This window comes from Acipenser ruthenus, chromosome 9 (assembly GCF_902713425.1).
Source record: "Acipenser ruthenus chromosome 9, fAciRut3.2 maternal haplotype, whole genome shotgun sequence".
Taxonomy (NCBI): Eukaryota; Metazoa; Chordata; class Actinopteri; order Acipenseriformes; family Acipenseridae; genus Acipenser; species Acipenser ruthenus.
In genome coordinates, this window is record NC_081197.1 from 11,391,878 (window position 1) to 11,413,706 (window position 21,829).

The following is a 21,829-nucleotide window of genomic DNA, read 5'->3' on the forward strand; positions in this document are numbered from 1 at the left end:
TGTGTAGACTTTAGACAGCTGGAGGCTTTGAAAAGAAGTGCACAAAAATGGCTGCTGCCAACTATTTGCTATTACTGTAGCTACTGTGGTTTCCTTGTTGGGTTTCCAGTAGATTTTAATGAGGACTTGCACCTTAGTCATGAGCATGTTTAAATAGTAGATTTGTTTAAGCTGAAAACACACCCTCATACAATACAGTCATGCAGTTTATTAATACCTCTAAAGTCATTCATTCAGAATGAGATTTCTTTGTACTAGCTTCACTCTTCTTGGTTTGATCTTTACACAGAGTCAGTGAAGTATAATACCTTCAAAACACTGGCTATTACAATCTCCAACCCACTGTCAAAAAGTCATTTAATTATATAGTATAAATAGCCTAGCTGAAATCATCTCTCTTTTTTTTCACAGATACTTAATTTAACGGGCCCAGATAGCTGAGAGATAATTTGTCTGATTGATATAACGATGAGACATTTACCAAAGGACTTATTTTACAGAAAATGTTGTTTTTTGTTAGTAAAAATAAGTTCAAAAACAACATTGATGTTTGTTTCTGGTACTATTTTAATTAAATGCATTGGTTTTTTTTTATTATATAGTTCAACATGTTTTCTTTATTCAAAGGATCTTGTGCCCAGGTAGAAGTTCCAGTTCTGGTCTTTGGTGGTTGTTCTGGTTTTGTACTTCAAAAGACACAAGGGAAGAAAATATACAATTGCAGTAATAATAACCAAGGTTTTAAAAACATTCTAAGGTTGCCCATGTGTCTGTAAAATATAATTTTCTTTTCCCTTTTGAAGGCTGTCCTTCCACCAATCTGTAGATTCATACAACAGGAAAAGTGAACTTGACTTACAAATCTGAAAGGGAGAGGTTCAGGATTAGAATAGTACAGTAGTTGAAAAGTAAATGTCAAGGGAGGTTATGATGAGTTGGTGTAATGCGCTAGTGAGAGAGTTCACAGAAGAGCAATTAGTCTTATCCTGTGACTGAAGATTAATTTAGGGGGGGTGAATCAATGAAAAACAACTGATTTCATGATTTCAAACTTGGCACAGACACCAGAACCAGAGGACACAGAGAGGTGTACACAATGAGTTGACAAGCTATGTTGTTGCTGTTGATTAACTGGTAGCAGCTTGGTGTGGTTCTGGGATCCATTAGCTGTTTGGAACCAGTTTCCATTTGCATTATATAGTAGTTCACAAACAACAAAATTAGAAAAAGGTATTATGTAATTTCTTCCTTGCACTGCTGGTTATGTTCTTGGTTAGAGTGCAGGGGGAAAAAGGTGCTTGGAATTTTGGCTGTTTAGATTTCAAAACTAGAAGCTTAAGCTTTTTATTTAATGAGGGTTCTGATCTTTAATAAAGGATAAGCTCATATTTAAAACCCTCAAGGTTAAAGTCAGTCCAGGGGTCTCCTGGAAAGTTTTTTAGTTTTTTGTTTAACAAGCATTTGGAGGATGTTTGTCAGAATATGATTAATCTTTTTCCATCTCTATGTTTTTCAGGACCCTAGGTTAATTATCTTTACCACTGGTAAGTATTTTTTAAAATGTATTCAACATGTTTAACTTGTTGCAAAGAATGCGTTGATTTCTCCTTTACTGTCTGCTGTAACTGAACTAAGAAGCAGCTAGCATTTTATGCAAATAGGACATACTAATGATATTCCTGCTGTCCTTCAAGTATTTGAAAACATATTTTTACAGCACCAACACCATGATGGGTTGCACTATTGAAGGCTATATTTCTGATGATTTATTCATTATCATTATTGGCTCTTAGCTAAAAAATGTATTCATTAAATTGGAAAACAGAAATTTCCTCAAAGAACCAATAGCCCAGTGTTTCACTATGGCTTCTATACCTTGCTGAGATATATTAGTTTATTTGAGTTTGAATCTCTGCTGATCTACATGACGATAGACATGGATTAAGTACCAGGTTAAACTGTGTCTTTGTAGAGAGACACTGAGGGTAAAATGTAACCACTTGAAAATACTCCTTAAATCATTCAATCTGTTTCATTTTGTGAGTCAGCATTGTTTGGATTTGGTTAAGACAATATTCCAGGGGTTTTTGATTAAACAAGTCACTGAAATGTTCATGATAAAAACAATTTCTTATTTTGTTTTTAGTTCCAGGAGTAACTGGTATCCTCATGGTGTTGATTCTTTTCTTGATGTTTACGGCTTCATCATACTCCATAAGGTAAAACTTAACTTTTAGTATCTGAGTTTAATAACCCGACTTAAAAAATGGCATACAATTTAAGTGACAACAAATCAAAAACATCCAACAGCAATGTGCACAGCAACTCGATCTGGTACTTGGCCTTGTCTATCGCCAACTCTTCTGAGGTCTGAAGAGGTCACAATGAAATTATATATGGCCACAGGCCTGGACCTGAATTCTGTGGGTGAGGTACAGTATATCCTGTTCCATTTGAGTTAAACATTGCTATTTATTTTCATTTTGGGTTGACATTCTCTTCTGTGTATTTGTACATGTTTGACCTTATTCTTTGACAAACTAAGATATACTGTACAGTCATTACCTGACTCTTAACTGAAGCCATGTTTTTCTTTTACAAACAGACTTGGTCTGGGACATTTGAACCAGCAAGTTCAATCAACAAAAATAAACACTGGGCTGTTGGTTAATATAATCCAGTTAGGTTTGCTTTTCGTTTTCAGAGTCTCTAACTATGACATTTTCTGGTACACCCATAACCTCTTCATTGTCTTCTACATTCTGCTGTTGCTTCATGTGGCTGGGTAAGTGGAAATTGGTCACCAGGACTTCATCTCCTTTTGTTTTATATCATTTTTTGTTGATGCTTCTAAGGAAGTTATGAATTGTAAACTTTCTGGGATACTTTTGTAGGCCTCTTTCCACCATATCTGGATACAGTGTGTGGTTATATTCCATAAATCCGCAAAGCCATATATATATATAGATGATAAATAGAGAGGTTCAAGGTGGGCGTTCAGTAAGTTTAATAAGCAGCTGTGTAATATTACTGATAGACACAAAATACTGGGCAGCAGCAATGCTTGCTGGTTCAGAAACGGATGCTTATATTGAAACAAAGCAACCCCTCTTTCATGATTTAATAGGAATGGTTGAAATGCATGTCAGTGTAGAGGAGTCGTAGTTCTTTAATGACACTTATATGCGAGAAAGTAGCTTAAATCTGCAGAAGATACTGCAAATTCAAATGAACGCAGTTCCACTTTAACAATGTGGATTGCTTTCCTAAAATCTCAGCAAGACACCAGATGTTTGCATAACAGGATGGGAGATTAAGGTTTGAGTTAAACAGAGGCTGAATGTCTTGCACCTTGTAAATATACATGAAAATCATACTGCAGTGATGTACGTAGCAGTTTCAGTAGTGTGTTCTTATCCGGAACATGATGCAATATAAAATCAATGTAGCCAATGCCTCCTTTTCATCGATAGTCCTGACCTGAGGCAGGTATTAATAGTTATAAACACAAAACTATACTTAACAAGCATAGTTCAGCATATTATCATCGTATCATAACAGCTAAAACACAAGGGTCATTCTATAAACAATTAAATGCTACCTTGGGGCCAGTGCTTGCCACAATTTTTGTAATTCATTTTAAAGTAAAAACTAAAGGAGTAGCTACATGTCTTTGTTTATATATATATATATATATATATATATATATAAACAGGTAGGTCTTTTAATAATTGACATGGTCTTGTAGCTATAGCTCAGCAGCAACTATTAAAGAGAGCCAACAATCTAGTATATGTATAACTTGCAGGAAAGCAAGTTGTGAATTTGACTGTGAAGCTATTGCATGTTTCCCATAGACATAACACTTGTCAGAGTGGCTTGTTTAACACCCGCAATGTTAGCTTTCAGCAAGACAGGCTGTCGGAGGGACTGTGTTAAAACCTGCCCTTTAATGAAAGAGCACACACAGCAAGTCACGCAAGGCGGCCAGTACAATGAGCACTTCAGAGCAGCTATGACAAGTAAAAGGCAGTGTATACTGTTCATCTTCATGCTGTCACCCTTATCACACAAGTCATCATTCTGATTACATTAACTGCCTGGTTCTACAAAGAGAAATTCCCTATCTTCTCACTTATTTTGGGCATTAACATACTATGTGTATTGACCTCAGCTGTAAGATCAGAATATGAAAATTCAGTGCTAGCATCCAAGTGATTTTGATAGATGTAGTGTTTTCTTTTTTCTTTTTTTTTTTTTGGTGTGATCAAAGAACTATATTGTATGCGCTTAACAGTGATGCACTTTAGCAGATTGCCTGGTTCTTTGTTTTTAGCTCTGTACTCTGGCCAGTTGGGCCCTTGTGACTCAATACAGTCGCCTGCTTTAGTCAGTTTGTTTGTAGATCAAAGCTGTAATTTATTTAACCTGTGAAGAGACCTTTGATTTTACCGAAAGGCTTGTCATTAACACTAGAGAATAATCGTCCCCATTTAAAGCATGTTGAAAAACCACTTGCAATGAGGAATAGATCAGGCAGCCTTTAGATGAAGGCCCTGGTGTAGTTTGAAAGGAAGGTTGCTGCTGATGCAGTTCGGGGGTCTCTAGTTAGATCTCATTACTGTAAGTGTGTTATGACAGTAAAGATGTAATTAACCAGGGCATCTAAGGTTCATTTCCCACCTCATCTGCCTCTTTACTTTGCTACTTGTAAGGTCCTCTGTAAGTGATGCATACAGGATACAGCATGAAACAACTGGAATTATATTTTTTTGTAATTTTAAAGAGCGTTCTGGTTTTCTTGCTGGTTAATAATGCAGTGAGACCACTAACATTACAACCACCAGAATGAAAAGTATAAAGAGAGTTGTTTTTGTAATAGAGGGAGATCTTCGATTGACTGACAGAGTGCTCTTAGTGGTGAGCTCAGCTGCTCTTTATATCAAGCAGGTCGTAAGGACAGCTGTGTGTACTGTGTGTAATATTTCATTATTTTGCTGTTTTTAGGGGTGCACTAAAATATCAGAGCAACGTTGAAGCCCACCGTCCTGGATGCTTCAGTCCTAATAAAACTCTCCAGGTGCGGCGACTGAAACCAGAGCCCCTTCCTGAATCTCACCTGGAACGTTCTCATGAGGACTTCCTCAAACCACAGCCTCATGTTGAAGACAACTTTGGCAATGTCTGCAAAGAGGAGCCACATTTCAAATCGCATTTCCCTGAGGTCTGTAACTTAGCAGAGAGTGTCATAATATGTGTGCTAATTCTGTTTTTTTATGTATGTTTACTAAGCCTTATGACATATTTTAATTCACTACAGAAGATGCACATCCCCACCTTTTCAGCTATATCTAGAGAACCGCTTGTCTAATTGTATTAAAACATGGTTAGGTCAGTATTTAACGTGTGATATATTTACACTGGTGGCAGAACATCAAAATGTAAGGATATATAGAGTAGAGATGCATGTCTGTCTGTCCATCGGTGCTTCACACTTGCATATGGACCCATTTATTTATCGAATTGTAATAGAGCTTGGCCACATTATTTAACTCGAGGTATTAAGAATATCATAATATTGGACATAACTGCATACTGGTAAAAAAAAATAAAAAATTCTGGAGTTCTCCTGCCTGGATTAATGGATCATGTTGAACATGCAGCATGATCTTGAAGAAGTTGTAAATTAATATCATGATGGCAGATACACTTCTGCGTGCTGTGCTCCAGTTCTTTCCTGACAGGTTCTGAGTGATGCTAAGACTATATCCCATCCACCCAGAGCAATCAGACTGGGCTGGTATGATGGATACAGTAGGGGCTTCTTACCATAGGGACGACTTCCTGCTTGGCCTGCTGAAACGCAGGCACTTATTCAAATTGAACCACCTAAGTGATTAACTTAACTCATGTCTGTGGGCCGTGGCACCCCAATCTATTTTTTTGTGAGGGCTGTGTGTGACAGTATTTCAGCACAGGGTGAAATAAACTACAGTTTCATTCCACTGAATATCTTTTTCAATCCACTGTATATGAAGACATTTTTTTCAGGCATTTGCCAATTGTAAACGGATAATCAGCTAAGGGCACTGTATTCACTGGACATAGATCCTACAAAGTTCAACCCAATTTGTGACATTTTAGGAATATAAAGAGGTTGTTTGACCCATCATAGCTGCCTTTCAGGATCTTATAAAACAAAGGTCAAGGTTCATTGTCTACCGGTAATGACTACTGTGGAGGATATTAATGCTTTTACTAAACAAACTAATGTTTTTTGCGTTTGAAGACATTTTTTAAATGTGTTTTTAGGTTATGTGTTGGATGTAATCGCTTAGGCTACTTGAAATGTATGTCGCTGTTTTAAAGTGAGTTTCGAGATTAGTCTCGTTTTAGCTTTTAGAGGGCATCTACCTTTGGGATAATGCCCTCTACAGGGAACCTGTTTGGCTGAGATGATCTGTGAGGTTTCCAGCAAACTGTGTGTCAGCTGTCAGAATGGTTTCGTCTCTCCCCCCCCCCCCCCCCCCCCCCCCCCCTCAAAAGTGGTGGAGTAGTAAAACATGTTTTTTCTAGCACTAATTAATCTGTGAGCATAAGAAAATATATTTCTTATGAGTAGAATTCTGTCTGTTCATCTTGATAATGTATCACCCATTACAGTTGCAAATATGCGGTTCTAGTTTGTAGCTGTTTGTGATTTATGATCTTTAAGAATTACAGCATGTGCAACTTGCCTGAAAGTACTGAACTGAATAACCTGTATTGATGCTTCAGGCTTTTCTGACCTGTTAAAATTTAACAAATACATTTCTATTTTTGATTGCTTAAAAAAATAAATAAATAAATAAATACTTGCCTAGCTACAGTAGAATGATTTTACCTTTTTTTGCATCTGTAACAGACTTGGCTGTGGGTGTCTGGCCCTCTTTGCCTTTACTGTGCAGAAAGACTTTACAGGTACTTTCGAAATAGTCGACCGGTCACCATTGTGTCTGTGACTAGCCTCCCGTGTGATGTCATCGAGGTGCGCATGGTGAAGAAAGACTTCAAGGCCCGTCCCGGCCAGGTGAGGGTAATAGAACACTGATATCTAAAAGCAAAATAAACAAAGACTTGTTTTAGTCGTCCGTATATCTTTTATATAATAACAATGTAATATATTACACCACCCACTCGATATATCGCAAGGGTCCAATACAAATCCGCTATATATCGAGGGCCGCGATATAGCTAGAGACCCATAGAAAAACAAATAGGCTAACAAGTACTGTACAACCACTCCCTCGTTTTTTTCGGGGGCATCAGGGTCCAATATAAATCCTCTACGCAACCCGCTTTTTCTCATTTTTCGAATAAAAGCAGCACACCGTTTTAATTTGTACTGCGGAGGGTAATTGCTTCTCATCAACTTAAGTCTCCAATTAATTTCATGAACCTTCCTCTCCTTTCTCAAATGCCCAAACTGCTGCATTGAAAGAATCCATTCCCAACATAGGAGGCTTGTTGCTAGGGAGCTGATGTCACTGCCCTGTGACTTTTGCTAGTGCATTGCTTAAAAAAAAAAAAAGCTTCAGCAAGTAGATATTTAATTTGCTTTGTGTTGTGCAATGTGTGTGTATATGGTAACAGTATGATATTAATGCTTTGTTTATAATTGTTCTGTATATTGTAGTTTGTGATGTGCAGTACGAAATAAAACAATCAGTAATTCTAAGTGAAATTGCCTATGTATATTGCAGCTAAGGCATGCGCAGTTAGACTGTATAAATGGGGAGCCAACTCCAGGACCGCAATATGTCCGAATCCGCAGTATAGCGAGGGGCGATATAACAAGGGGTGGGTGTATTTCTTTTCCGGCTTATTTTGCTGTTTTTCATTAACGGAAACAAGGCAATTGATTGACACTATTTTGATTTGAGAAACCTATAATTATTTTTTTCCATAATTCTTTTCTTTTAGTACATCGTTTTACAGTGTCCAAGTATATCGACCTTTGAGAGTCATCCATTCACTCTTACAGTGGTAAGTCCTTGTCTTTTTTTATCTTTATTTTTGATATACTCACTAAACATTTGTACTTTATAACACTACATGCTTTGTCAATTAACTCTGAATTGTATTTATGGAGCTCCTGGACAGCTTTTAATATAATGTATTAAAAATATAAATAAACAAACATGGTTAATAGATAACATCATTAATCAAGTAAATAAATAAATGATGTATTGTGTTTTGATTTGAAGGTCACAATAAATATGTAAAAAAAAAAAAAAAAAACTAAGAAAAACACTTTAGTTATAGGTTACCTTTTATTCAACTGTGAATTGAAGTATTGGCTAAAACAAATAGAAAACTCAATTACTTTTAATATTAGGAACAAATAAATGAGTTAGAAATTATGAACGGTGTGCATAATGCTTGGTGCCACCATGTCAGGATTACATGAAACTTCCTCCAGTACTGCAGAGTCCCTGACCTGTAAAAAATCAAGGAAACAAAGGAAGTGTGTTAACACTGACATGTCCAGCGTTTAATTAGTCCCTTTGGCTTCGAAAATATGCATCCACCTCCATGAACTCCAACCCAGTACTCATTTAGGGACCCTGGTTGTGTTATATATTCCCACTGATCAAAATGCAAGTAGCAATTTTTTCACCCTTTTTGACAAGGTAGATAAAGACCATCTGTTTCAAGTTACCTAGCTGATGTGTCTTCAATAATTCTATGTGCATATGCATGTGTGTGCACTGAATATTGCCCTGGCTGAAGATACAATAGAAAATAGTTTGATGAAATTCAGATTCACTGTCTCCATATAAAAATATGCATACAAGTCTTGGACACGGTATTAGGATTTCTCCCATTAATACTGAGGTTTTTGACACATGAAAATACATTTACATACAAGACCAAATCCAGTAACTGTACTTGCCCTGATGGCATCAACTGATTTTACACCTTAGTAATCTTACTTTTAACCATTTCATGTCCAAAAAACAAAACAGCTGAAAATGAAAACTCTCCTCTTAGTTAGAAACAACAGTTGTTCATAGCTGATGAACAGCGCTGCTATCAGGTTATCTTTAATATAAAGGAATTCTTGATTGTAGAGCTCAGAACTGACCCCATAATTGAATTAACTGAGCACATTTTAATTGGCAGTTTATAACAGTAATAAAATAAAAACAATACAAGCCGACATTTCCAGGGCTCTACCTCCAGCGAATACAGTGCCCTTAGCTGATAATCGGTTTACAATTGCAAATATGAGAATATTTAGAAGTATAATAATAAATACAATAAACTGCAGCAACTTCATTGTTAATAAACTTGGCACATGCCCATATTTAGGCTTCAGTAATATTAGTATTTTTGAGTTCACTAGTTAAGTGTTCAAATATCTTTACCTTTTGGAAATGACAGAATATTTTGTATCTTTTAAACCATGGTGATCTGGTCTATACTTGATTGTGGGAAAGGGCAGGACATCCTTTCAATAACAAGAATTCCTCCTCAACTAATCTTCTGAACTAATACAACAGATAATCCCCTGTTTACTGCATTTAGTTCCCTGAAAAATAGCTTTTGCAACAATAAATACCAAGTACCTAACCCATACCTGTGCCCCGTTAATAAATGCCTATTTGGAGCTGTAACGTAGTCCCTTGCGCTGCTTGGCACAGTATTATACCACACGTCATCCTCTATTCCACTCAAACTGCTGTTTATGCTTCATATAAATACATTCGGAAATGGAAACTAAATGACACTGTCAAGTGTATTTCCCTCTCATTTAGTCTGGTGTTAAGCAAAGGCATTGCTTCTCACACATTTATTTTCTTCTGTGGTCCCAGAGCACTCCTGGAACAAATGTGTTTTTTAAATCCAGGTTGTTGTTCTAGAATAAGCAATCTCTAATGTTGTAATGTGGTGTTGGAGGGAGATGTACAGGATACAGCGAAGCTCTTTGTATGTAGGTAAATAGAAGTTGTGGATAGATTACAGGCCACACATAATCATTTTGCTGCTTGAAAGAATCCCCCTGAAATCCCTACTGTAAACATAAAATTAAACAACATTTCTGATTGTTTTTTTGTTTGTTTTTTTTGCATAATAATTACATTATATATATATTTTTTATTTATTTATTTATTTATTTTTTTAGACTTTCCCATTGTAAGTGGGGTGTCTTAAACCAATGGTTTTCATTCCAACTGAGCTCTCAATTACTTAACTAGACCCTTAATTCAACTGATAATTTACTTAATTAGACCTTTTAAATTGTTTTCAGCTCTTAAACAATTGCAAATTTCAAGTCAGTTATAACATTTTATAAGTAACTTGACCTCTGCAACTGTTTAAGAGCTGAAAACAATTAAAAAGGTCTAATTAAGCAAATTATTAGTTCAATTAAGGGTCTAGTTAAGTAATTGAGAGCTCGGTTGGAATGAAAACCAGCAGACACAGGGGGTCCCCAGGACCGGGGTTGAAAACCACTACCAGTTGTGCCTCTGCATTCTGTTTTGATGAAGTCATATTCTTACTTTCTGTCAGTCCCGTGACTCCTGGAAGTAAATCCCCTTCATTGCGTTGTGTGTATTGGACATCTTGCAAAACAAATGTCCAGGAGTCTTCAGGCATTAAAAGACAGTGATGCTGGGTCAAGCCAAAGCTAAACCGTGCACATGTTATTTTCTCATAATGTACAGACTACACCAGACACAGCTAAAGTTTGTCATGAAACTGGGGTGTTAAGGTTATTCTGGCAGGGATCTGTATAAGACTTTTATTATCACTGTAGGAATATCTGATTCAACTATCCACTGGTTTGGAAATCTTAGCCGTTTGCTTCATCCGAAAAAGAAATATCCAGGTGATGTACCACTTGCAGTCTCTCTTACTCTTCCCAAGAGGTCCACCTTTTCAGGAAAAGCCAGTATTTCCTTGCTTCCTGTTGGCAGGCTGTCGTACTGCTCGCTGGTGGAGTCTGCTTTTCCTCAAACGCTCTGTAGAAGTCTGCAGATGACCTCAAATTACAGCTCTGATCATCTGTTCTGAGGTGTCATGTTTGCAAGCAGGGAATGTTACCATACAGGTCTGATTTTAAAGGTGGTGTTGCAAAAGTTGTGAACTTAATTTGTGAATCACCAACTAATAAATGTCAAAATTCCAGTATGTCTTATCCTGTGTATAGATGTCGTCCTGTACATTGAATATAATAAAGCATAGTTCTAAAGTTATTTAAAAAAAGTTTTATGTTTATTATTATTAATAATAATAATAATAATAATAATAATAATAATAATAATAATAATAATAATAATAATTTGTAAGTACAGTCTTCACATTTGAAATGATGCAATGCGTCATTTGTAGGGCATTATAACAGACTTAATTTCACAATTTGAGCAGCCAGCTCAAACTGCACAAGATGATAGGCCATATTTTCAAAGCGTTTCCTCCAGTCTTTAATTAACTCCTATTTTCTGAAAGAGGTAAAACACCTGTTTATTTTACAAAACCGGAACCAAACAGCCAAGATATATATTTCCAGTTTTCGTCAGAACTCATTTGTTTTTTTTATTTTTTATTTTGTAACACAAACATAGTTTTTTAGTGTTATACAGGAGTTAATTACAGAGTGGAGGAAACGCTTTGATAATATAGTCCGACATGTCTTATAGCAATAATTAATATAATCTTCACATCATCTACTTTTCCCTAATATCTAATTTCCTACCTGTTAAATATCCTATGTGTGTGTGGTCCTATATATTTTCTTCTTCTCTCATTTATTTGTTATTTTTACTAACTATTCCAGTAAAAGTGCTTCTAAAAAGTCTCCTCAGGCTAAATGTGGAAGTGAGGGGGGCGAAGCATAGCAGTGTTGTACTGGTTTCTTTGCACAATGCTTTACCATTGGGCTTCAAGTGCAACAATAATATGTGTCCTTTTCTTTTCAGAAGCATTTTATGCTGGAATAGTTAATAAGCGAATAACCTATGCATAAATAACAGAAAATCATATAGAACACAGGTAAAATGATATTAAACAGGTAAGATATTATGTATTAGGAATATGTAGATCCTAAAGTTTGTGTCTGGAAAAGCTGAACTGAAATTTCTTTTAGATTTTATTTTTCAGGGTTGATTAAAGCAGAATTGAATCCAACTGTATGTTTGAACAAATAGTGCGTATGAATGTTTGTATGTAGCATGCTTTTATCAAGATATTAAGTGCTAGATACATTAACTGTGGAATGTTTTGTATTCTAGTGTCCGACTGAAAAGAGAACAACCTTTGGGGTCCATCTTCGAGTGCTTGGAGACTGGACGAGTGAGTTCTAAAGATTTTTCTAGTTCACAAACAGGAACTCCCAGTTAAAAATCACATTCAAGAAAAATGTGCATTAACATGGAATCTATGCCAAAACAGTCTTGGATGAGAAATATAGGCCATTTATAAACCAGCAGTTTAAGTACAACAGGCATTGGGTAGCCAGATGACTAATTCTTTTTAAAAAGCACCATGAACCAATTTAGACTTGGAGGCTTTAAAGCTATGCGGGCTCTGGGGGGGTCTATAAAATGATTTCAGCACCTCACATCTGCTCGGGACACGAAAACACAGTCTGTTACACAGCTCTGTGGGAAAGACATTGCCTTTTTTTCATTAGGGAATGAATCGCTTCCCCAGAACTCAAACTCCTCTACCAGACAAAGGATTTATCCTTCCTTATGTACATCTGGCCACTCCCCAATTAGCACTCAATTATCTAAATGGGGAATGACCACACATGTAATACAGGGTGACTGATGAATTGTTTTGTAGAAGTGCTGTTGAAAACCCATAAACATGTTTAATTTGTGCTCCTATTAGTGCTACACAAACTGATTATTCGATCATTTGGATTGAGCTCTCCACAGAAATCAGGTGAGGGTCATTGGTGTTGATTGAATAATTTACCATTCAAAGTGAAACGTGTAGAAGCAGCTGCTTGGATTTGTGTGGATTACTGTTCTTCGGCGTCTAAGAAAAGCAATCACCACAAATCCAAATTTATTGAAATAGTCGAATAATCGGTTTGTGCAGCTCTAGTGACTATAAACTGGTGAATTGATTTTGGCAAAAGAGCACTAGATCTGCAACAAAACGGTTACATGTCAGCTGAGATCAAGTGTTTCTCTGAATTATCAAGCTAAACACTGAAAATGCCTTTTTAGTATCTCATACATACCTATTTTAACAAACCAAAATCAACATTTCCGACATTTGATAGTAATAGTCTCAGTGACTTCCCAGCAGAAATCTCAAATAATCTCTATCACACTTCAATATCACAAACTACCTTTGTTTTGCCTGAGGGATGTACATTACTAATTTCTGCAATATCTTTGAACCGTAGTAATAATACTACTAATAATACATCCACTGCTTTTAAAATAGTAATTAACTTGATCAGCGTTTTATAATCTTTATATACTTTGAGCTAGCTGTATCAATATTTTTACCACCAATCTGTAATTAGCAACATTTTGTGTTAAAGGAAAGTCAAACTGTTAACGGTACAAGATAAATAACAAACAAGTGTGGCACACTTTGGGGTCATTAAGTGAATCTCTGGGTTGTCTCTTATTTCTTTTGTAACATTACCAGTTTTTATTTTATTTTTACAAAATATGTTGCAGATTTGATCTAAATACCTTGATACATGTGGGCCATTGTGTTCCAATGGTCTCTGGGGCATTTCTGTTTATTTAAGATGCAAATGATACCTTAAATTGCACTGACACTTTATACAAATGAAATCAAACAATGAATAAAAATGAAATCAAATGTCTGAAACTTTTTTTTAATTTTTTTTCTCAGACATTCACTAACTTATGCTACTCTGTGCTCAGTGTAGGAGGGACATTATTCAAAAGACCTAATTTAGTGCCTGTATTCTGAAAGACAACCTCTCCTACAGCCCGTGGGCCTATGGTTGAGTTTTGGTCCAGAGGGAGGAGACCTCCTATATATCCCTTCGACACCACTTCATTTAAACACCTGGAGTAGTAGTGGCATAGAGCCAGGGAAGCTTCAGCTTGTACATTTCTTTACAGCCCTAGGCATCTATAAACACACCCCCTGTGTGTTTCAATGGCCTCCGGTCATCTGCATGTGGTTGAATAATTAGGCCTTGGATGATGGGGTCAGTGTTTTTTTGTGTGTGTGTGTGTGTGTGTCGTTTGTTTCTCAGAACTTGTGAAATGTTTTTAATGCAGTGCAGTGTTGATAGTGATTTAGAGAACAATGAAAGGATAGCTGCAGAGCATTAAAAGCCAGTTCCTGGATGTCTTGGTACGATGTAGAAGCCAGTTCACAGACAAATTCTAACAGGAATAAAATAATGTCAACGGTATACTAGTTGCAGGTAGGAATACTTTCTTTTCTCGCTTTATACTGTTAAATTTATATTTGTAATTATTTTTAGAAATTGGTTTTTGAAAATGATTTTGTAATATTGTGCTTTAAAACAGTCTTACCTTTGCATAAGTTGTACCATTTTTCTCTTCACCATTCGATGCGTGCAACTTTGATTTCAGGTGTCAGTTCTGAACATTACAAACATCCAGCCCTATATTAACCAAACTCATTAAAGAGGCTTGGAGTTTAACCTTTAGAAAGTGTATAAAGCAGGGGCATTTGGTTGTTGGTTAATTGCCTGTACGTTTTATGTACATACACAGTTTTCTTTGGCTACTCTATCTTGCTTTGATATTCAAGGGATCGTTTGTTAAGGCATATGTTCCCTGGTGACTTGAATGACATCATAAACATTCCATGCTGAGAGTGTGCTAAACAGAACTGCTGCATGTGTTCCGTTATACTGTTTCATGAATTGTAATGAACAGGCCCATGTTTAGCACATACACATTTTAGCAATGCCTCTTAAAATAGCTTTGCTATGTAAATAAGAACATAATAACAGTTTGGGAATGAGAAGAGGCCATTCGGCCCATCAGGCTTGTCTCTTATTAGCACGCCTTTCATCTCGACGGAGGGGGATCTAATTTAATTGGGCAATTTGTTTATTTATTTATTTTTTAAATAAATGTTCCCCTGTAGGCTATTCCATGCATTTGTAAATGTTTAATAAAAAGTGCTTCCTACCTTCTGTTCTTAACTTACTTTTACTCGGCTTCCATTTATGCATCTTGTTCTACTCTGTGCTGAATATGAAGTAGTGTCTTGGGTTACCTTCATCTATACCATTTTGGATTTTAGAGTCCCCTCCTTCCCGTCTCTTTTCTAGGCTGAAGAGATGTAATTCCAATATGCAGTACTTTACATTTCTTAACATTACAATGTATTTGCCTTAGGTCTGCCCAGTTACAGAGAAGTCCCCTTTATTGGGCTGTGAGTCCACTACTCCCCCGAGTTTACCTGTGATTGGTTGGTAAATTATTTGTAGTTTTGTTGTTTTATATGTCAGTGCATTGCTTTGATTTCCTGGCAAGGGAAACTGACTCTTGTTTTATACATGTGACATAGCTGTTTATGAACTCTTACACAAGCAAGCCTTACAGGTGACTATTTCTAGACATGCTGCTAGTTCAGATAAGCCAGCTGTGCTGTTGGTTACACTGTTTTAGCATAGGCCCCTTTATTTCCTCTGGGGGGGAAAAAAATCGAACACTTACCATGTCCGTAAACAGTTACACCTCAAACGAGTTGCAGGTTGTGTTTTCTTTTTTACATATTAACTCTAAAAGCTACTGTATGACCAGAAGGTGCATTAATACTGTTTGATACCCTTATATTGGTTATAACTGCCATTATAGGTTTTATTTATTTATTTTTGTTAATTTTCACAGAACAATTTAAGGAGCTGTTGCTTTCAAAATCGACCCCAGACTCTGAGATCCTACCTATTGTCCAGCAAAGAAGATATCCCACGTAAGTCCAGTAAAAATGCTGCATAATATAATGTACGACTGATGAATGTGCTTTTTGGATTTTATGCAGTATGTTAATTTGTAGGGTTATCCACTTCTAGCATTAACCAATGTTGAACTGTATTTGATAATTCACACCTTTTACTGCAGTTTTGAGTAAAATGAGAATGGATTCAGTTACACTACATCAATACTACACAGATCATTTATTTTATTTTTATTCTGTCAGTACTTGAATTATCAGATTCAAGGTATTCCTGTGCTCAAATACATCCTTAAGATGAAAACAACATTTTTAGCAGAGATTGTTAAGTTTTTCGAAAAAGTCCCTTGGGTCGACATTGTCAATACCCTTCAGAAACGCTCAACTGAAGAAAAAAAAGATAATTTTCAAGAAATATCTTTTACAATGTTTACAAAAAAAAAAGTTTCTGCGCAAACTATGCACTGAATAAATTGCTTTGAATACCCTGGTCGGAGTTCTCTCCAATGATCTGCATTTTTATGGTCAGTTTGGGTGCAGTAGCATTCCTCATATTTACAGTATGAATGTCCTGGCTTCAGGGCTAATATTTCTTGTCAGTCATAGTCTTACAAAAGGTTGACAACCCAGGCATATTTCTATAATGCTGCAGAGAAGGAACCTTAGCCTGCAGGGCACTGCTGTATCCCATCAGTCAAACCTGTCACTCATAACATCTTGAATTATGGCATGTTCTCACGATGGAATTTGAAGTACAACTCCTCCATACGTGGCTAGGTCTAGGTTATATGTTAGATTTATCCACAACTTTAAATACTCAACCGTTAAAAAGACTAAACCATAAGTACAGTACAGCTGTGTTTAAGACTGAGAACTGGACTCATACTTCCCAGAATGGCTTTGGCTGGTAATTCATCATTACTTCTAATGAAAGCACTCTTTCTAAATTACAATTCACAGCCTTTCCTTTCCCTTCTTCTGTCTTGCATTTGATGTCTAACAGAAAATGACAGACGCACCCAGGGCAATGTTTAGTTGTATTGGGCAGCACAATAGCCAAGCTTTTGTAGTTGGCAGCAGTGATTTGAAGGCCAAACTGGAACGCGGCCTGTGCTGCATGTCAGCAGTTGTCTTACTTTATTCCCTTTGCTGGGAGACACAGCTTTATCAACAACCAGCAATCTGCTTCCCTGACAGATTCCACCAGTGCGGAAAAACTGACCTGTTGAAAGATAGATCAGTTTCCCAACCGAAAATTGGCTTCAGATTTTTTCCACTTTATATTTTTTTTTAGCTTTTCAATTCTACAGTCTACCTCCATCTCCTGGAGGCTGTGTGGTCTGGTGGTTAAAGAAAAGGGCTCGTAACCAGGAGGTCCCCAGTTCAAATCCCGGCTCCCTCACTGTGTGACATTGAGCAAGTCATTTAAGCTTGTGCTCTGTCTTTTGGGTGAGACGTTGTTGTAAGTGACTCTGCAGCTGATGCATAGTTCACACACTCTATAGTCACCTTGGATAAAGGTATCTGCTAAATAAACAAATAATACCATATAGAGGAGCCTTTTTTCAGCGGTATCATCAAGACCGTTTATCCGATTGTGGTGCAACTTGGTATCGGTATTTATTTTGGCCTCTAGATGGTTGAGATGCTATTTTACAGAATGTGGTTGAATGTTCATTGTCTCAGGTAGAGATGAATTATATGAGTGTATTTGGTTGATGCTGGTGAAGTACAGCAAAATCAACTTTACTTAATTTCAGAGTAAATGAGACACTGTTAAAAGAACAGAGAGGAGCAACCACCATGGCATCAAGTATTCATAGCCTACAGCTCCTGGACGCACCACAGAATAGTGTAATGCAAAAGACATTCCATTGGTGCCTGGAGTCGCAATATGATATCATCCTTCCCTTTTAAGGTGGTATTGGGTAGCATTAATTAGAATAGGAGTTTATTGTACATGACAGCAAGACTATCAACAATAAAACAGAAAATAAATCTATTTTTAAAAATTATTATTATTAGTAAATAATGGTTACGCAAACCACCATTGCTTTCGGCATAAGGGCAAAAAAAAAAGAAATGGGTTGGATGGAGATGCTTGCTAGTTATTTCTGTAGATTGTAACATGCCTGTTTGCTATTCAAGTAGTAACATGCCTCTTCCCACGGTAAGAGTGGAGAGGCACATTGTTACTTGCATAGCAGAAAAAAAAGACGACCTTCCTAAGACTTCACGTTCCATTCCAGCACTGAGGACGGAAATCTGGTGTTTATTTTGTCTAAGATACATCAGCTGACCTACAGTATGAGAATGTTTAGCAGTGTTGACTAAGTGGAGTGAAATGCAATTATCAGAGTGAAGTAATTGCAGTTACAGTAATTACAGTATTGTATTACTTTAACAGTTCTGAACATCTGTATTTGCTATTTAGTTCGTTATATTATATATGTGTGTATGAAAGTGTAGCTTCTTATTACATTAGAAAAGTGGGTTATTAGAAAAGTGCAATTTTATAAATGTACACTTTTTAATCCACTGTGTTGAATGATGTAAAAAATAAATAAATAAAGACAAATCACATTGTAACTGTAATGTTTATAAGCATTTTCTATTTTTCTAAAGGTAAATTGAGTTTCATTCTTCACAAATATCTTCTTTGTCTTAGCAGTGAATGGTTATTGGGCTGCTATGAACTCCATTCTGTCCTAAAAACTTTTTCCGGTTTCTATACCCTATTCATGCTTACCATTTTCATCGATAACTTGGATTTTGTATTAGCTTCGAGCCCAATCACTTTGAATAAGTAGCAACAGTCACAACATCCATGGTCGAATACAAGAAAAAATATATACTCCATTTAAATGTATACTTTTTACAATTTGCTGTAAGTTTTCAACCATGCCCAGAGAAGCAGCTCTGTGGAATTGGTAAAAGCAACAGATTAACCATTTTGATAGTCTCTTTTTTCTGAAGAAATGCAGATGTCAAAGCACTTCAATTTGCCAGCAGATGGAAATAAAAGTTTTCTTTTGTTGTCTACCTTAAAGATTTTTACGCCAGGTGATACCACCTGACAAATCTCATCTCACTTCATCTTCAGAAGTCGAAAGTGCAGTCCTTTCTGTGCTGTTGTCTTTATTGTCAAAATTCAAGCCAGTATTTCTTGCAGCAAATCCCTGCTACGATAGGTTCTGGTAATCCCATTGTTTTACAGGTTCCATTTCCTGTGCCTCCAGTTCTTGACCTTCCAGTGACTCCAGACCGTTCACCATTTTAACAATATGCTTCTGTGGTTTTTCTAGGCTGTATATAGATGGGCCGTTTGGGAGTCCATCTGAAGAAGTCTTTAACTATGAAGTCAGCCTGTGTGTCGCTGGAGGTATAGGAGTCACCCCATTTGCTTCTGTACTTCACACACTACTGTAAGTCTGAAACGTCCAGTCAAATTCGCTTCACATTTTCTTTCAAAATGCCCTTCATGTTGAAATATCTAAATGTAATAAATTAAACTATTGTCTGTAGCCCTGGTAAAGGTGTAGTAATTAAGTTGCAACCCTAAAGCATGTAAAACTAATACAAATAATAATGGACTATACAAATGTTAAGTTCACAAAAAAAAAACTTTCCCAGAATAATAATGAATACTGTATTTAAGGACTCTGACACATTTGTCTTTTTTTCTTCCAGAGATGAATGGAGGCATTTTAAACTCAGGAGGCTCTATTTGATCTGGGTCTGCAGGGAAATCCAGTCCTTCTACTGGTTTGCAGATCTGCTATGTGCTCTGCATCAGAAGGTATTTGAAGGTCTCTTTCTCTGGGAGTCTTTGATAACAGACAGCGATTTGTGACCTGTGAATTCTGAAAAACATCTGCAATTGTTGGTACTACAAAGTTATTTAAGAAGTGAAAATTTAGATCACAGTGACTGACTTCTTAAATGTATCCATTTTTATTTCTAAATTATATCAAGCAATGAACTCACAAAGACTGAAAAAAAGAATTTGCCACTTGGAATACTAAGATAATGCAGACATATTTTTAAAATCTTAAAAATCATGTAATTACAGTATTCTGCCAGCCACAATTAAAATAAAATTAGATAAGAGTAAGTTGTAGCAATAAAACAGTGTTCTCTTATATATATATATATATATATATATATATATATATATATATATATATATATATATATATATATATATATATATACATATATATTTATATATATATATATATATATATATATATATATATATATATATATATATATATATATATAAAACCCTTACTTTCCTAATCAAATTATCTATATATTTAATGACCCTTAGATTTTTCCAGACAGCTACTGTGAAATAGTAAACTAAGCTGGTTATGGTGGTACCTTTATTAAGTGAACTGCAGTGATCTCAGACACTATGTCTTCTGTGATAGCTGTAGTGATTCCTTCCACAGCAACAATACTCTTCAGCAGCCAGCTCTCGGGATGAGTTTTTTGTCACAGGCCATAACATGTTTAGCTGGAGTTAATTATTTTCATATCAGTTGTATGATCAAATCAGTATAGCTGCACATAGGCATGTCTGAATATTTCTTTATAGATTCTCTTCACAAATATAGGCTGAAAAAAATATTTTGTGTGAAATCCTGTAGGTTACTTTGTAAATCCAGGAGATAGAATGTACTCTAGTTTATTGTAACTAAATGATCGGTCTGGCAGTATTGCTACTACCAGTTAGACTTGGACGTGTGCTTGTGTTTCATTAAAAACTGATACATTAACACTATGCTTGGAGTGACAAAAAGAGTCAAAGTATAAAGAGCCATTTGATTCCAGACTATTATAGGTGGGATGTCTTTCCCTCATGGATATTATGTATTAATTAATTTACCCTCTATAATGTTTTAAATCTTTCATTATAATAGGGTTTAAGTTTAAGGTATATCTCCACCTGGTGGATTAGTGCTGTAATAACTTTAGCAGTTTTGCATAGAAATACACTACTGAAAAAAATGAAAGGAGCAACATTTTTTTCCAGAACACATTTAACAAGAAGAATAAAACTTAATTATTTCAAGGGAGTGCTTCTTCCTTACCCCATTACAGATCACCCACCATATGCAGACTAATCACAATGAAGGGTGTTGTTTACATAGGGAGGGACTACCACTTCCTCACTGATATAAAAATACTACCATACTGTAGAAGGCGCTAGCTGAAACATGTGTCTATTTGTCTACTTCGACATTATAAGACAAAATAAAGGTGTCTCCAAAAGACAAAAGACAGCAGCAGTTAAGCAGCCTGGTCAGGGATGATTTCTAATGCTTTAATCTCAAACTGGTATCCCCCCCCCCCCCTCCCCCCCCAAGCCACAGATTTATGTCTTGTCTGTGGTAGTATAGGATAATGTTTAGCATTGCACAGTCAGCACAGGGAGGGAGGGAGGGAGAGAAAAGCTGTCTGTCGTTGCAGAAAGTCCTCTGCAGAGCCCATTACACTCAGAATGTGTGCTACTGGAAAGCCCCTTCCTTTCAAACTTGCAGTTCTACCTAGGTTCAGACCCAGGTTCTGGCTACCCGGGTCACAGTCCCGCATAGTGTGAAACCACGTACCTGGGTCGTACCCGGGTTGGCACGCTTTGACCTGGGTGGAGCGAGACAAAATGCATGATGGCCGTTCGTAAGCCGTCGAAATAATGGCCACGTCTGCGTGAAAGTTTTTTACTTCCGCAAAGAACATTTTTGTTTATCCTGTTTAGCCATAGTTTTTATTGCTTGAGACTTAGCATGAGCCAGACTGCAGCAGGGATGAAGAAACATTTCATCTAATCAACATATGGGCCGAAGGTTCAATCCAGAGGAGCTTGGATGGAAGCATCTGTAACAAGCTGCTTCCG

General features: G+C 36.4%; 1 protein-coding gene across 5 annotated transcripts in view; it reads left to right on the plus strand.

Annotated features, from left to right (window-relative positions):
• LOC117406632 (NADPH oxidase 4-like) overlaps positions 1 to 21,829 on the plus strand; it is a 37,638-nt gene that overhangs the window by 12,742 nt on the left and 3,067 nt on the right. For 3 of the 5 annotated variants that reach the window (XM_059031134.1, XM_059031136.1, XM_059031138.1), the window contains 11 exons: positions 1,517 to 1,544; positions 2,147 to 2,219; positions 2,705 to 2,785; positions 5,008 to 5,224; positions 6,905 to 7,069; positions 7,963 to 8,025; positions 10,805 to 10,876; positions 12,279 to 12,339; positions 15,864 to 15,945; positions 19,233 to 19,352; positions 19,618 to 19,726. In XM_059031134.1, coding sequence (XP_058887117.1) covers positions 1,517 to 1,544; positions 2,147 to 2,219; positions 2,705 to 2,785; positions 5,008 to 5,224; positions 6,905 to 7,069; positions 7,963 to 8,025; positions 10,805 to 10,876; positions 12,279 to 12,339; positions 15,864 to 15,945; positions 19,233 to 19,352; positions 19,618 to 19,726 — 1,071 coding nt within the window. The remainder of the gene's footprint in view (positions 1 to 1,516; positions 1,545 to 2,146; positions 2,220 to 2,704; positions 2,786 to 5,007; positions 5,225 to 6,904; positions 7,070 to 7,962; positions 8,026 to 10,804; positions 10,877 to 12,278; positions 12,340 to 15,863; positions 15,946 to 19,232; positions 19,353 to 19,617; positions 19,727 to 21,829) is intronic. The other 2 variants (XM_059031135.1, XM_059031137.1) reach the window with 1 other exon arrangement.